This window comes from Sylvia atricapilla, chromosome 5 (assembly GCF_009819655.1).
Source record: "Sylvia atricapilla isolate bSylAtr1 chromosome 5, bSylAtr1.pri, whole genome shotgun sequence".
Classification (NCBI taxonomy): Eukaryota; Metazoa; Chordata; class Aves; order Passeriformes; family Sylviidae; genus Sylvia; species Sylvia atricapilla.
Genome location: NC_089144.1, coordinates 17,871,910 through 17,884,141, shown reverse-complemented (window position 1 = coordinate 17,884,141; position 12,232 = coordinate 17,871,910). Strand labels below are relative to the sequence as shown.

At 45.1% G+C, this 12,232-nt stretch overlaps 1 protein-coding gene across 1 annotated transcript; it reads left to right on the top strand.

Annotated features, from left to right (window-relative positions):
* The first annotated feature begins 5,686 nt into the window (after window positions 1-5,686).
* ECHDC3 (enoyl-CoA hydratase domain containing 3) lies at window positions 5,687-11,272 on the top strand. Its single transcript, XM_066318817.1, has 5 exons — window positions 5,687-5,820; window positions 5,907-6,028; window positions 8,151-8,248; window positions 9,086-9,286; window positions 10,776-11,272. The coding sequence occupies exons 1-5, from the start codon at window positions 5,705-5,707 to the stop codon at window positions 11,103-11,105; spliced, it is 867 nt and encodes a 288-aa protein (XP_066174914.1). The 5' UTR covers window positions 5,687-5,704; the 3' UTR covers window positions 11,106-11,272.
* The last annotated feature ends 960 nt before the right edge of the window (window positions 11,273-12,232 follow it).

Sequence of the window (12,232 nt, the reverse complement as noted above, 5' to 3'; positions counted from 1 at the left end):
GTTGGTGGTGCCAAGGAACCATTAACTATTAGGATTCTGTCATTCTCGTGCTCGTTTGTAAGAGGCTGGTATTCTTATTGGATAAAAATCCAATTTAATTGAAAAATTAATATTTTCCCTAGTTCTAAAATGATTGTCGTAATGAGATGAAAAGGATTGAAAGAAAATGAAACTAGTTGAAAATTGGTCAAGGAGCAGGAAACAGGTGAACCAGAAGAGTCTAGAAAATTCAATGTATTTTGCTACAGTAAAGTAGTTACTAGCAGAGTCAGGGACAAGCTGGGTAAAGAGTGCAATATTGTGGGGAGAACTGTCATTTGCAGAAGCAGCTTGTACCAAAACCAGGCCAAAATAGAGGCTGTTCACAAGTATGGACAACTTTAGGCAAACTTTTGCTCTTGGCCCCAAACAGTAGCTACAGTTTACCTCTTCATTCACAGCAATGTTTTTGTCTGTAACTACAGCAGAGAGGCACTGATATCTTGAAGTGAATCCTAAGATAGTTAGAGAATCATTAGGCTGAGAGGATTCTGGCACTCCCTTCTTCCACTGAGGTCCCTGGGCTTAGGTCAGTTATTTGTACCTGTGGGTGAGAAGAAAGTTCACATGCCCGGCAAAAGGCATCAGACCAGTCTGCCTGGGTTCCCTGCTGATGATTTGGGCTGGGACAGAGCCGGTTTTTTTCACAGTGGCCTGTATGGGGCTGGTTTGGATTTGTGCTGGAATAAGTGTTGATAGATCAGGGATGTTTTTGTTATCCTTGGGCAAGGCTTACACACAGTCAAGGCCTTTTGTGCTCCTCGCCTCACCCCACCAAGGAGGAGGCCAGGGGTGCCCAAGGGGCTGGGAGGGGACACAGGCAGGACAGCTGACCCCAGAGATACCTCAGACCATATGGGGTCATGACTGGCATGTAAAACTGCAAGGAAGGAAGGGGAGGACATTTTGAGTGATGACGTTTGTCTTCTCAAGTCACATTTGGCAGAGCCCCCACTGTCCTGGGCATGGCTGAACACTCACCTGCCCATGGAAACTGGGGAATGAATTTCTTGTTTGGCTTTGCCTATGTTCACCATTTCTGCTTTACCAACTGAACTGTCTTAATGTCAACGATTTTCCTCAATTTTACTGCGCTGACTCTCTCCCTGATGCTGTTGGGGGAAGTGAGCGAGCGGCTGCGCGGGGCTGAGTGGCCAGCTGGGGTTAAACCCGGACACTGCAATGGACGGAGAGCAGGGGGAGCCTGGAGAGGCACTGCGAGGCGCTGACAGCTCATTCAGACACTGCTGAGCCCTGCGGGGGAGAGAACGTCTCTACTGATTTTGCAGGGAGCCTATCTACATTGGGAACCAAAGGTTAGATCCTATGAGGCAAAGAATGAATATCGCCTTTTTTTCAAGCTTGTTACAGCCTCACATATTTTATAATTATGATCATTGTTCACATCTTAAAAATCTCACATACAAAAAAAAAAATCTAATGTTAACGCCAGAGAAACACAGATCACTTTAACAGTGAGGACAATATAGGATAAAAGATGAGTGTGGGGAGGATAAGAGAAAGACAGCAAAAAGACAGAAAGAGGAGCAGGAATGGGTGTAGTGACAAAAGAGCTTTGGTCGATCACCTTGTTCACAAGCGAAAGGAAAAATAAGCAGCACCCATTACACGGAGCAGTGCTGCCACACAGTGTCTGGAAAACAGCTCTGAGCTGTAACTGCAAAACATTGCCGCAGAAGTGACTCTGGGAGCTTTATGTTTAATGTCAGGAGCAAACAGGACACTGGGTTGTGTGCTGAAGGCATGCTAAATGTAAAGGCAGGAGGCAGCCAGGGAAGGACCAGATCTGGGCCTGACTGGCAGGTGATTCGTCTGGTTCACAGGCTGCTGCAAATTCTCAATGGCAGTCATGGAGTCAAAACTGGATTAAAATCCTCTCTTTTAGCAGAATAATCAGTAGCTTTAAACATACATAACTTTCTCTTAAAGTATATGCTAAAATTTCTGATAGTCTCCTATAAATTAATCCTGTAACTGATTTTTAATTGCTACATAATTAGTAATTAGAGCCTCTATAAGGAGAAGGATGATATATAAATTACCTTTCTCAGACTTTTCAAAGAACAAAACCCAGGGCTAGGACTCAAAGGAGGTTTGGTAGCAGAGTCATGGGAATTCGAGGTGTGGACAGACTAAAGGGGTCTCATGCCCTTAGAGAGTCCCAGCATAATTAAGTATTTTCCTAAAGTTTCTGTGCTATTTATATCCTAATAGCAATACAGAAAATATAAATTGTCTAAGGTCACACAAAAAATGTTATGCAGACAGCACCCATCATGTGGTGCTGGGACTCAGCTCAGATTCCTTGCTAAATAGAAACAAAAATGCAAAATCTTTTTTCATCTTTTCTTTAGTCAGTCCTGGAGGGTTCCACATCAGAGAAACCATGATGCACTAGTCTATCTCTTTGCTAGCAGAATTTACAAAGCAGGGAAATAAATGAGTTTCCTTGGCCTGGGTGCAAGAACAAGACCTTGCTCTCCCTGTTATCCTGGAACTACCACACACCTGAGCAGAATTAAGCAGTCTTCGAGTTCTAAAGGTGCCAAACCCCTCTGGCTCCCAGTGGGATTTGAATGCCTTCAGCAGTGTTGAAATCAGGTCACAAGATCCTCTGGGAATGACAACGTTTGACAAGAGATAATTTGCATGAAACTCTGCTAAGGATATGTCTGCCTCGTGTTCCACAAAACAGTCCCGAGTTTTCATCATAGCATTCCAATTAATAGAAATGTCTTTATGGATAAATTTACTAATTTACATACGTGTATGTGGATGTATTTTACATTTCAGCTGCATCCCAACAAGGTCTGCCTTTGCCCTGGGTGAACCTGCTATTTTTAGCAGCAGGTGCTCCTGCAAGATTCATATCCCATCTGGGCTCGCTGAAAGCCAAAGAAATAAAGACCCAAATAAATACCCATGCTTCACAAAGGAAGGGATCCTGTATCTTTATTGTCCATGCATGCTATCTAGCAACACCACAGTGGAGGGCTTTACAGCAGCTAAGCACACTTGTATCTCAAAACATCTTTTCCTGCACAGTGTGATACCCTGATAGTTTCTAGAATAATCTCAGGATGAAGTCACGTCATTTCCCTTTTTAATTTTTATGAGGATCAATACAGATAAAGGTTAGAAAAGTCCCGTCTGGTACTTGGCTTCTGGCTGTCTCCAGTTGAAACTGTGAGCTCAGCCATAACCACAGTGCTCTGGCAAATGCTATGAAAAGGAAATCTGCCTGAAAGTTTTTTCGGTACTTTCTCAGAGACGGCAGCAGCAGGTCTGCTAAATGCATTGGGGAAGCTGCAGCCAAAAAACAATCTGTAATGGGGGTGGGTGTGAAAGGAAACATGAGGTTGTCAAAGTTAAAAAGAACTGAATTTCCAGAGAGCTGGAAACACTGTATAAAAAACAAGCTTTTTGGAGAAGACCACAAAAATACTCTTTCCTTGGAGATGGACAGAAAAGGGACAAGCAGATGGAGAAAGAGAAGGAACTGGAAGAAAAAAATCAGGTGGTATTCACAAGTTTGAAAGAGGTCAGTGGTCAGAGTTTCAGGGAATTGGGAACTCTTACCAGAGCAAGCACACACATTGTGTTCTAGGTGTGTGGCCTTTGCCACACCAAGCAGGGACTTTGAAACTGCTGAGATCTATGTAAGATGATCTCATTTGCTTCTAAACGGATTTTTTTTTCTACAAATTCCTACTGCATATTAAAAGTAAATTTTGGAAGAACTTTTCAGTGAATGACCATGAGGAACAAATAACCCTGAGAAAAAGAAAATGGTCACATGGGAAAAGCCCAGAGCAGAATTAGCTCTCAGGTCTGACAGTGGCTTTCAACACTGAAAAATGTACGTAAATGTACATAAACCCACTGTGCCTCTTACTGTAGAGCCACAAAGTGCAGGGATCTGAGGGGTCATTGTGTTAGGCAACATAAAATCTGTAAGCAGAAAGTGCATCCCCACACTAAGCTGTTAATATCTGTGTAAGTAAATATATTATTAAACACAAAATTCAAATGGTTCCTTTATGAGGCTGATGCTCACCACTGAGAAGCCTCAATTGCCACTGCAGTCAAAAAAGCTGCAGGGGTTCAACAGACACTGAGGAAAACTGGAGACACATCTGGGAACCTACTAGTACTTTGCAACAACTCACAAGAACACAGAGATCAGGAAGCAGGAGCACAGATTTACATTTACAAGGAGCATATGCCTGCACACAAATCTATTCCATTTTAGGGTACCTGTATCGTGTGGAAAAAGGCTGCTTGGTCTTTTGGCCTGTCAGCATCTCCCAGCAGATGAAATTGTTCCCTAGCTGCCTCAGCCACATGGCTGCCCTCTTTTAGCTTGACTTCTGGAACACAGGTTACCAGAAGCGTAAGCAATACTCAAGAGGGGCTGTGAATGTACCTGTAAGTCCCTAAAATACTCTGGATTTTAAAATTACATTTCAAGTTTAAAATCACCAAACCACCTCTTAAAATCACATTTGCCTTTTTTTTCTTCTTCAGTGCATCATATGGACTACAGACTAACTCTGTAGAATCAGTTAGAACACAGAAAACCTTTCCCATGACAATTTCTAGATGATGAGTTTCCAGTGAATAAATTATTATCTTCTTAGCTCCCACGTAGCCCTGCAGAACTGAATTTCATCTCATGCCAGTTACTCTGGGCCTCTAAGTGATGTCCTTTTCTCTGTATGACATCCCTGTCCTCACTGTCATGACAGATCCCACCCCAGTGCCAGTGACAAGTACACTCAGCACAGTCCTAATCTTCATCCCATAGTCACAGATTCAAGTGCTCAGTGGAATCTGAAGAAATTATCACATTTCTGAGTGTTCTCCAACATTCCAGCTGCTCCTTAATGAAACCACTGCCCACCCAGGCATTCCAGTGCAGGAGTCAGGTGTGAGACAGGACCGAGGGAGGCTCTGTGTGGACGGTCTGTGCCGGGATTGACACATCCAGCAGCACCAGGGAAGTGGGCACTGGTGAGCCAGCCTCGAGTGCTGTGCCCAGTTCTGGCCCCTCAGCTCAGGAGGGGCATTGAGGGGCTGCAGCGTGTCCAGAGAAGGGCAGTGGAGCTGGGGAAGGGGCTGGAGCACAGCTCCCGTGAGGAGCAGCTGAGGGAGCTGGGTTTGTTTATCCTGGAGAAAAGGGGGCTAAGGGGTGACCTTATCGCTCTCTACAACTCCCTGAGTGTAGCCAGGTAAGGGTCAGGCTCATCTTCCAGGCAACCAGCCACAAGAGGAAAAGACGTGATCTTAAGCTGTGACAGGAGAGGCTTGGGTTGCGCACTGGGAAGAATTTCTTCATAGAAAGAGTGACTGGACGTCGGGGCAGCCCGGGGAGGTGGCAGAGTCACTGTGCCTGCAGCTGTTTAAGGAAAGCCTGGAGGTGGCACTCAGCGCCGCGGTCTGGTTGACAGGGCGGTGTTTGGTCACAGGTCGGACTCGATGACCTCAGCGGTTCTTTCTAACCCGATCGATTCGGCGATCCTGCGCCCGGCAGCACCGGCGGGCGGGGCCGCGCTGCCCGCCCCGGGGCTGCGGAGCTCCGCCCGGCCGGCCCGCCCCGGCCCGCCCGGCTCTCCCCGGCCCGCCCCGGCCCGAGCCCGCAGCCATGGCGGCGCGGCTGTGCCCGCTGCGGAGGCGCCTCACGGCCGCCTTCAGCAGCGCCGCGGCCGCGGGCGCCGGGCAGGCCCCGCTGACGGAGCGGCGGCAGGCGGGCGGCGTGCGGTGAGCGGGGGCGCCGGGGGCTCCGGGACGCGGCCGCGTTGGCGGCTCGGTGACCGTAACCCCGCTGTGTTTCCCGGGTTTTGCAGCACCATCGTCCTGAACAACCAGCGGCGGCGGAACGCGCTGTCGCTGCCCATGCTGCAGAGCCTGCGGCGGGACCTGCTGCACGACGTCAAGAGCCCGGAGCTCCGCGTCATCGTCATCGCGGGTACCGCGGCACCCGGGCGGGCGGGCGGGGGACACACCGGGCAGCTGGAACACAGACCTCGCCGGGAACTGCGGGGAACGGGGCAGGAAGGGACCTGTGTGTTTCCATAATGGCCCTCGGGTCTCCCGCGGCTGTCTGCACCCCTCTTCCTGTATACTCACCCCAGCTTCCCCTCTCCCGTGCCTAATTCCTCATTCCTAACTCAGCATTAACGACGGACGGGAATTTTGTTACGCCTTTGGTTTTAGCCAACATGTGTAAGCATTAACACGTTCCTAAACGTCAGCATTTCAGTCGGGGTATGAGAGTGTGTACGCCTCGGCTTTTTAGGGTTAGCGTGAGTTGTTTTTAAGATTGTATGTAAAAAATACTTTAAACAGAACGAAAGCCAAACAAAAAAGAAGTTGTAAGAGTTATCAAGGTAAAGCATTAAGATCCACACGTAGGGGTTTTGTGCAGGAACGGCCAAAGCTAGGATGGCACCTGTTGCCCTATTGTCAGGTACAGACTGTAGTAAAAAACAGGGTTTCTGCAAACCTAGTGCTCTGTTTCCTTGCTCTGAGCCAGGATCAGCTTCATCCTTGCCAATGATTTGTCGGAACTACTTTAGAAAAGCACTCCAGTGAAGGAGAAATCACGATATCAATACCACAGACACCCATGACCCGCGGATGTAAAATAGCCTCTCTCAAAGCCTGTTACAGTTTCCACCCATTTAGATATTAAGCTGTAGAGTTCTTAAAGGTGATGAAACTTGAGCCGTACCTAAGCCATTTCTTTTTCCTCTGCTATTTTAAGATAACCATCCTTTGCCCTCCTTCAAACATCTTAGATAAATTGGTTTATTAATTTAGGATCATGCTGTTTCCTATACGTAGGGGGAAACTCTGTGTTAGGGCACACACATAAGAGTGGAAGAGACCTGATTTCACAGGGGTGAGTTTAAATGCACATACTCCTCATGTCAAACAGCAGTTAGAAATTTTGCAAAACACTGAAGTGTTGGGAGTACAGTGCTCTGGGAATTTGTGAGCACAACTGCATTTGTTTTTTTAGAAATTGAACGTTCCTGTTTATTTCTGATTCCCCTGCTGAATAAAACACAAAAGAAGAAATTTCAGGGAAATAAAAGATTCCTCAGAGAATGCTTTGGGCCTTTAACACAGACTTAGCAGCAAATTGTTCAATGACGTTCAAATGCAGATAGATGTAAATAATCTCCATATACATATTGCCAACCCCATGAGTTGACTGACAGTTGTGTGGTTATTTCTGGATAGATTGTGTCTCAGTAATCTGATTCATAGGAAATAAATCTAGGTAAGGTTTGGTCTGCATAGTTGCAGCTGGAAATGCCAGATCCATACAAATACCTGAGAAGTTCTGCAGGATTGGAAGGCATCACATTGGTTCATTCGACTGGCAGGTAGTCGCATGACAAAGGAAAACTGTCATAAAGATTGTGTACCTGTATAGAGTGTTTTGATCTTAGAAAATCCAAAGTTTAGTTCCATAGAAACCTCCTCTTTTGCTGCCCAAACCCTGAACATGCTTTTGGGGGTTCTCTAGATGACAGTTTAGTAGTGGTGAAGACAGTCCTACAACCCTTCTGGTTCTCCTGTAGCAGAATAACCTTTTTTCTTTATTTTTCCACTGTGACCTTCAACACCATGGCAGAAAAAATATTGATGCTTATTTAGCAAAAGTTAATAATTAATTCTGGGTACAATAGGGACTAAGTATATTTTTCAGTCTGAGAGCAGAGCACTCCAGCCTTGCTTCAGCTGATAAGTACTGAGGAGCTGTTTTGAACATCCTTTCACAAAACTGGGCTCAGATGTGTGAAGTGCATTCTTTCTAACTGAGTTAAGTGTAATGGAAGTGAAATGAGACCTTGAAAAGTGATAATGGGTGTTACTGTGTCTAAATGTTGCATTGCAGCACTTTAAAATTGCCACAAAACCCAGAAGGTGATATTTTGGAATTCTGTTCAAAACTCCCTCCTCAAACTCCTTTTTGAACATTGGCATGCCATTGACATCCCTTTAGCTGGGACATTGATATGCTGCAACTCTTGATTTCTTTATTAATTCAGACTGACTTTTCCTGAAATTCTTTGCAGCGGAAGGACCTGTATTTAGTTCTGGCCATGATTTAAAGGAACTGTCAAGTGAAGATGATGTGAAGCATCATTCCCAAGTGTTTGAATTATGTGCAGAGGTAAGCAGTTCTTCTTGAGTGCCTCTGCCTTTGCCTGGTGTTGAGAGCAAGCATTGGTTTAAGGAGGGACAGCACTGGTCACTTGCTAAAGCACAGATTATTCCTTCAGATTCCTTTATTTTTGCTGCTCTGCTGTTTCAATGCTTGATCCCAATGCAGTTACGTTCTCCCTGGATTTCTCTACATGTAAATAGAAGGGCTAAAATGCTAATGTGCATGTCCCCAACAATGGGCACAGTCAGGGTGTATTCCTTAGTTTAGCCAGTATTCCTTGCAGCTGAGTATCTGAGCAATGTCTTTTCTAGAAGTCTAGGGATAACCACCTTCAAATCACTTGTGATCGAATGTTCTTTCCCAGCATTTATTTAGTTAAAAGTTCAGGATCAGCTTAAATATCAAGTAGACAATGTGAAAGTAAGATCTGACTCACTGGTTGTCGGAGTTCTTGTTGAAGACACAGGTCAGGGAGGTGGGGAAGTTAAAGTGAATCCTGGAGCCTTTGGAGAGAACGGCAAAATCCCCTCTGATAGTGGTGGAGCTAGAATTTAAGCCCTAATCCTTCTCAGTGTGACAACAGTGAGTACTTTGAAACTTTTTGTTCTACTTCCTCCAGTACTAGTGATCTCTAAGACATTGCCAAGCCCATATTTAAGGAATGCTGTAAAAGCCATATGTGAAAGCTACAAGCCCTTCATCACCCTTTCATCAGAAAGGAGCCAAGATCCAACAGTTTGTGGTTTTTTTGGTGAATAGAGAGGAAGGTACTTCTGATGGCTTCCAAAACAACATCATGTCTTCCTGAATTTCCATACTGACCACTGCCTTTTGTGCATGCAGGTTATGACTTTAATCCAGAAACTTCCAGTGCCAGTGATTGCCAAAGTAAACGGCTTGGCTACAGCAGCCGGCTGCCAGCTCGTGGCCAGCTGTGACATCGCAGTGGCAAGTGAGAAATCGCAGTTTGCTACTCCTGGAGTAAACATTGGGCTGTTCTGCTCCACACCAGCTGTGGCCTTGGGTAGATCTCTTCCAAGAAAGGTAGGCTTCCTTTGCAGATATTCTTCATCATTTTGCAAAAAGTTGGTTAGGAGTTTTAGTTCCATTGCGTGAACTTTAGTTTCCTGCAGTGCAACATTCAAAATACTTTGTTTCAAAAGGCATCTCCATAACTCCTTGGACTGGGAAAATAATAAAGGGTGAACTCTTGTTTAGGAAAGGCAGCTTCCTACTGATGTGACTCCAACCAGCACGAGCTCATCCCAGCAGCTCAGCAATCCCTTCCTTTCCAACAGACAGCTCAGGGCTTTAGCCAATGATGTTCTCCCCTGAGGAGGAAACCCCTGCAAGTTCAGGATAACAGTCCCACCGAGGCATCAATTCTTGCCAGGCAATGACATTTCACTGCCAGCAGGGTCTGCCTGGCTGTAGATCAAGATGCTTTAAATAGCATCTAAAACCCTCCTGTTTTATGTCCTACTGATTGTGGCTGCACATCTCTCACAGGATAAAAAATAGTACAGTCTATAAAGCTTCCATAACTGAGAATAGAAGTTTTAAGTTCTGATCCAGTTGGATTCGTGCAGACAGACGGTCCAAGCCCAGCAGGGTTCTGCTGAGATGCAGTGACTGAACTGCACACATCCTATTGCTGGATAAGAGCTTCAGCTTGAAATTTCCCATCTGCAGGGACATCCTGTTAAAGTAGAGTCCATGGGGGATTTTTCTAAGTCTGCTCTTGTGTGCAGTTGTAGCTGTTTCTGAATTAGTAATTCTGGGCTTTAGGATTACCTTTTTAAAATGTGTGAGAAATACTTTTCTCTATGCCACTTTTCAAAGCAATAAGAACATTCCCTACAGTTCCCAGAATTGCCGATTTTTGCCTTTTAATGAAAGAAGTGTTGCCATTGCTTGCAGCTACCAGAGTAAAGATGCTAATCAGGATAATCAGCTTTTATGATTCAGGCATTGGTCAGTTGCATCAGGAGTCTCGGAAAACAGTTTCATTGATACATAACATTGAATAGTCACTGATTATCTGGGGGATTTTTTTAGTTTCAAACCTCAAGCACCAGATGCTGAAAGCAGCAGGAGACAGAAATAATGTGGCTATAAAAAGTCCATATTTAAAACCACCCATACTAAACTTAAAACTAGGACAGGTGTTTTCCAAAACTGCACATATGCTCAGCTTAAATTAACAAGTTCAGTGATTTGACTTTGTAGATGATCCACCTCTCTTTTAATTTCTACAGCAATAACTAGAGACTGTGGGCTTTTGAAGAGAAACCCGGGGTGTCAGCCTAGGACAGCTGAAATCAGCAGGCAGGTTTGAAGAGACCAGCTTTAGACCCAGTCTTTCTCTTTGCTGAGACCTATTAACAGATCCGTGGCAGTTTTAAAGACCAAAATAATTAAATCATTTGTGAAAAGAGTAACTTGTACTTTAAGGAGGAGGCTGAAGCTCCCCAAACAAAGCAAAGCACTGAGGCAGCTGGGTTGACTTAACACAGTATTTTTCCTTGTTCAGGTGGCACTGGAGATGCTTTTTACGGGTGAACCTCTCACTGCCCACGAAGCCTTAATGCACGGGCTCGTCAGCAAGGTGGTACCAGAAGACAAGCTGGAAGAAGAGACCATGAAAATCTCTCAGAAGATCTGTGAAAGCAGCAAATCCGTCCTGGCCTTGGGGAAGGCTACCTTTTACAGACAGATAACCCAGGACCTCGACACTGCTTACAAAATAACTACTAAGGTCATGGTAGATAATTTGACTTTGAGAGATGGGCAGGAAGGCATTGAAGCCTTTGTTCAGAAGCGTAAGCCTGTCTGGTCACACTCTCAGGAGGAGAAGAAATGAGTCTTGTCTCTAAACAAACCTTAGCTGTGCCTTATGATTCTTCACGCCGTTGCCTTTGGGAACTATATTTTTATTCTTGCTGAAAGTTAAATTTCTCTTCTTTCAAATGCCAGACACAATAAATTTACTCTAAGTATGTAATAAATGTTAAGAAAAATCAAAGAAAATGGGTTTTCTTAGCAGTCAATTTAATCTGTGGTTTTAGAAGTAACTCTATGCTGCAAAAATCGGTTTAACGTGTCTCAGGTTACATAGGGAGTCACAGGGGCTGAGGGAGCTCAGATCACCTTGTTCAGAACCTTCCCTCCATAGTTCTGGATGAGAATTGCTATTTATTTTTATTAATAGAGAATTGAAGGGCTTGGACACATTCCAGAGATGATGGTAGTACGCATAATAATGGATTCCGGGACTGTTTGAGTGTTACAGGCAGAAGCCTGTAACAGTTGCCCATTGCTCCTCATATCTTTCTGTGTACTGTATGTGTCAGCAGTTTGTCCCCCACAAATCCTGATTTTCCACCATCAGTTCAAGCACTTGTCCTAGCTCTAAGGAGTTTTGTTGACTCCAGGAAGGATGAACATGGGTTGGGATGAAAGGCAGTGTCTTGCCCCAGCTGTATTTTCAGGCTGGTGTATTAGTTGGGAAGTCCATCCTTATGCTCAAAGCTGGGCTTTTACCAGCACTGGAGCACTTCAGCCATGGATTTAAGGACTTGACAGCTTCCAGAAAAAGGCGTTCAGCTGTTCCCCTGGGTAATCAGTTGCAGCCTTCCAAGTGAATTTTTTATTAATGTCCAGTCTGAGCCTTGAAGCAGCATTTTATGGCCATTCTCCCTATTTACATTATTTGGCATTATTGAGAAAGTTTAGCTCCATTATCTGTGTAACCCTCTTCAAGCAGTCACAGGCTGCATGTAGACCACACTTGGATTCCTCTGTGCCAGACTAACAAGCCCTGCTTCCTCCACCCTCCCTGCAGGTCATGTTCTCTGGGTAACCACCCCTCCAGTGCACCAGTTCCAGTTTCTCCACATCCCTTTTGTGCTAAAACTGGGCTGTATCCTAAATATGACCAGATCACCAGATCTGAGCAGAGGAGAGCAAAATAGGCCCTCCATGTGCTGG

What these genes read in the sequence shown, in the direction of transcription:
- ECHDC3 (XM_066318817.1), top strand. Translation starts at nt 5,705, where the DNA reads ATGGCGGCGCGGCTGTGCCCGCTGCGGAGGCGCCTCACGGCCGCCTTC. An exon ending in CGGCAGGCGGGCGGCGTGCG is followed by an intron (nt 5,821 to 5,906) that starts GTGAGCGGGGGC and finishes CGGGTTTTGCAG; the next exon opens with CACCATCGTCCTGAACAACC. An exon ending in TGTTTGAATTATGTGCAGAG is followed by an intron (nt 8,249 to 9,085) that starts GTAAGCAGTTCT and finishes TTGTGCATGCAG; the next exon opens with GTTATGACTTTAATCCAGAA.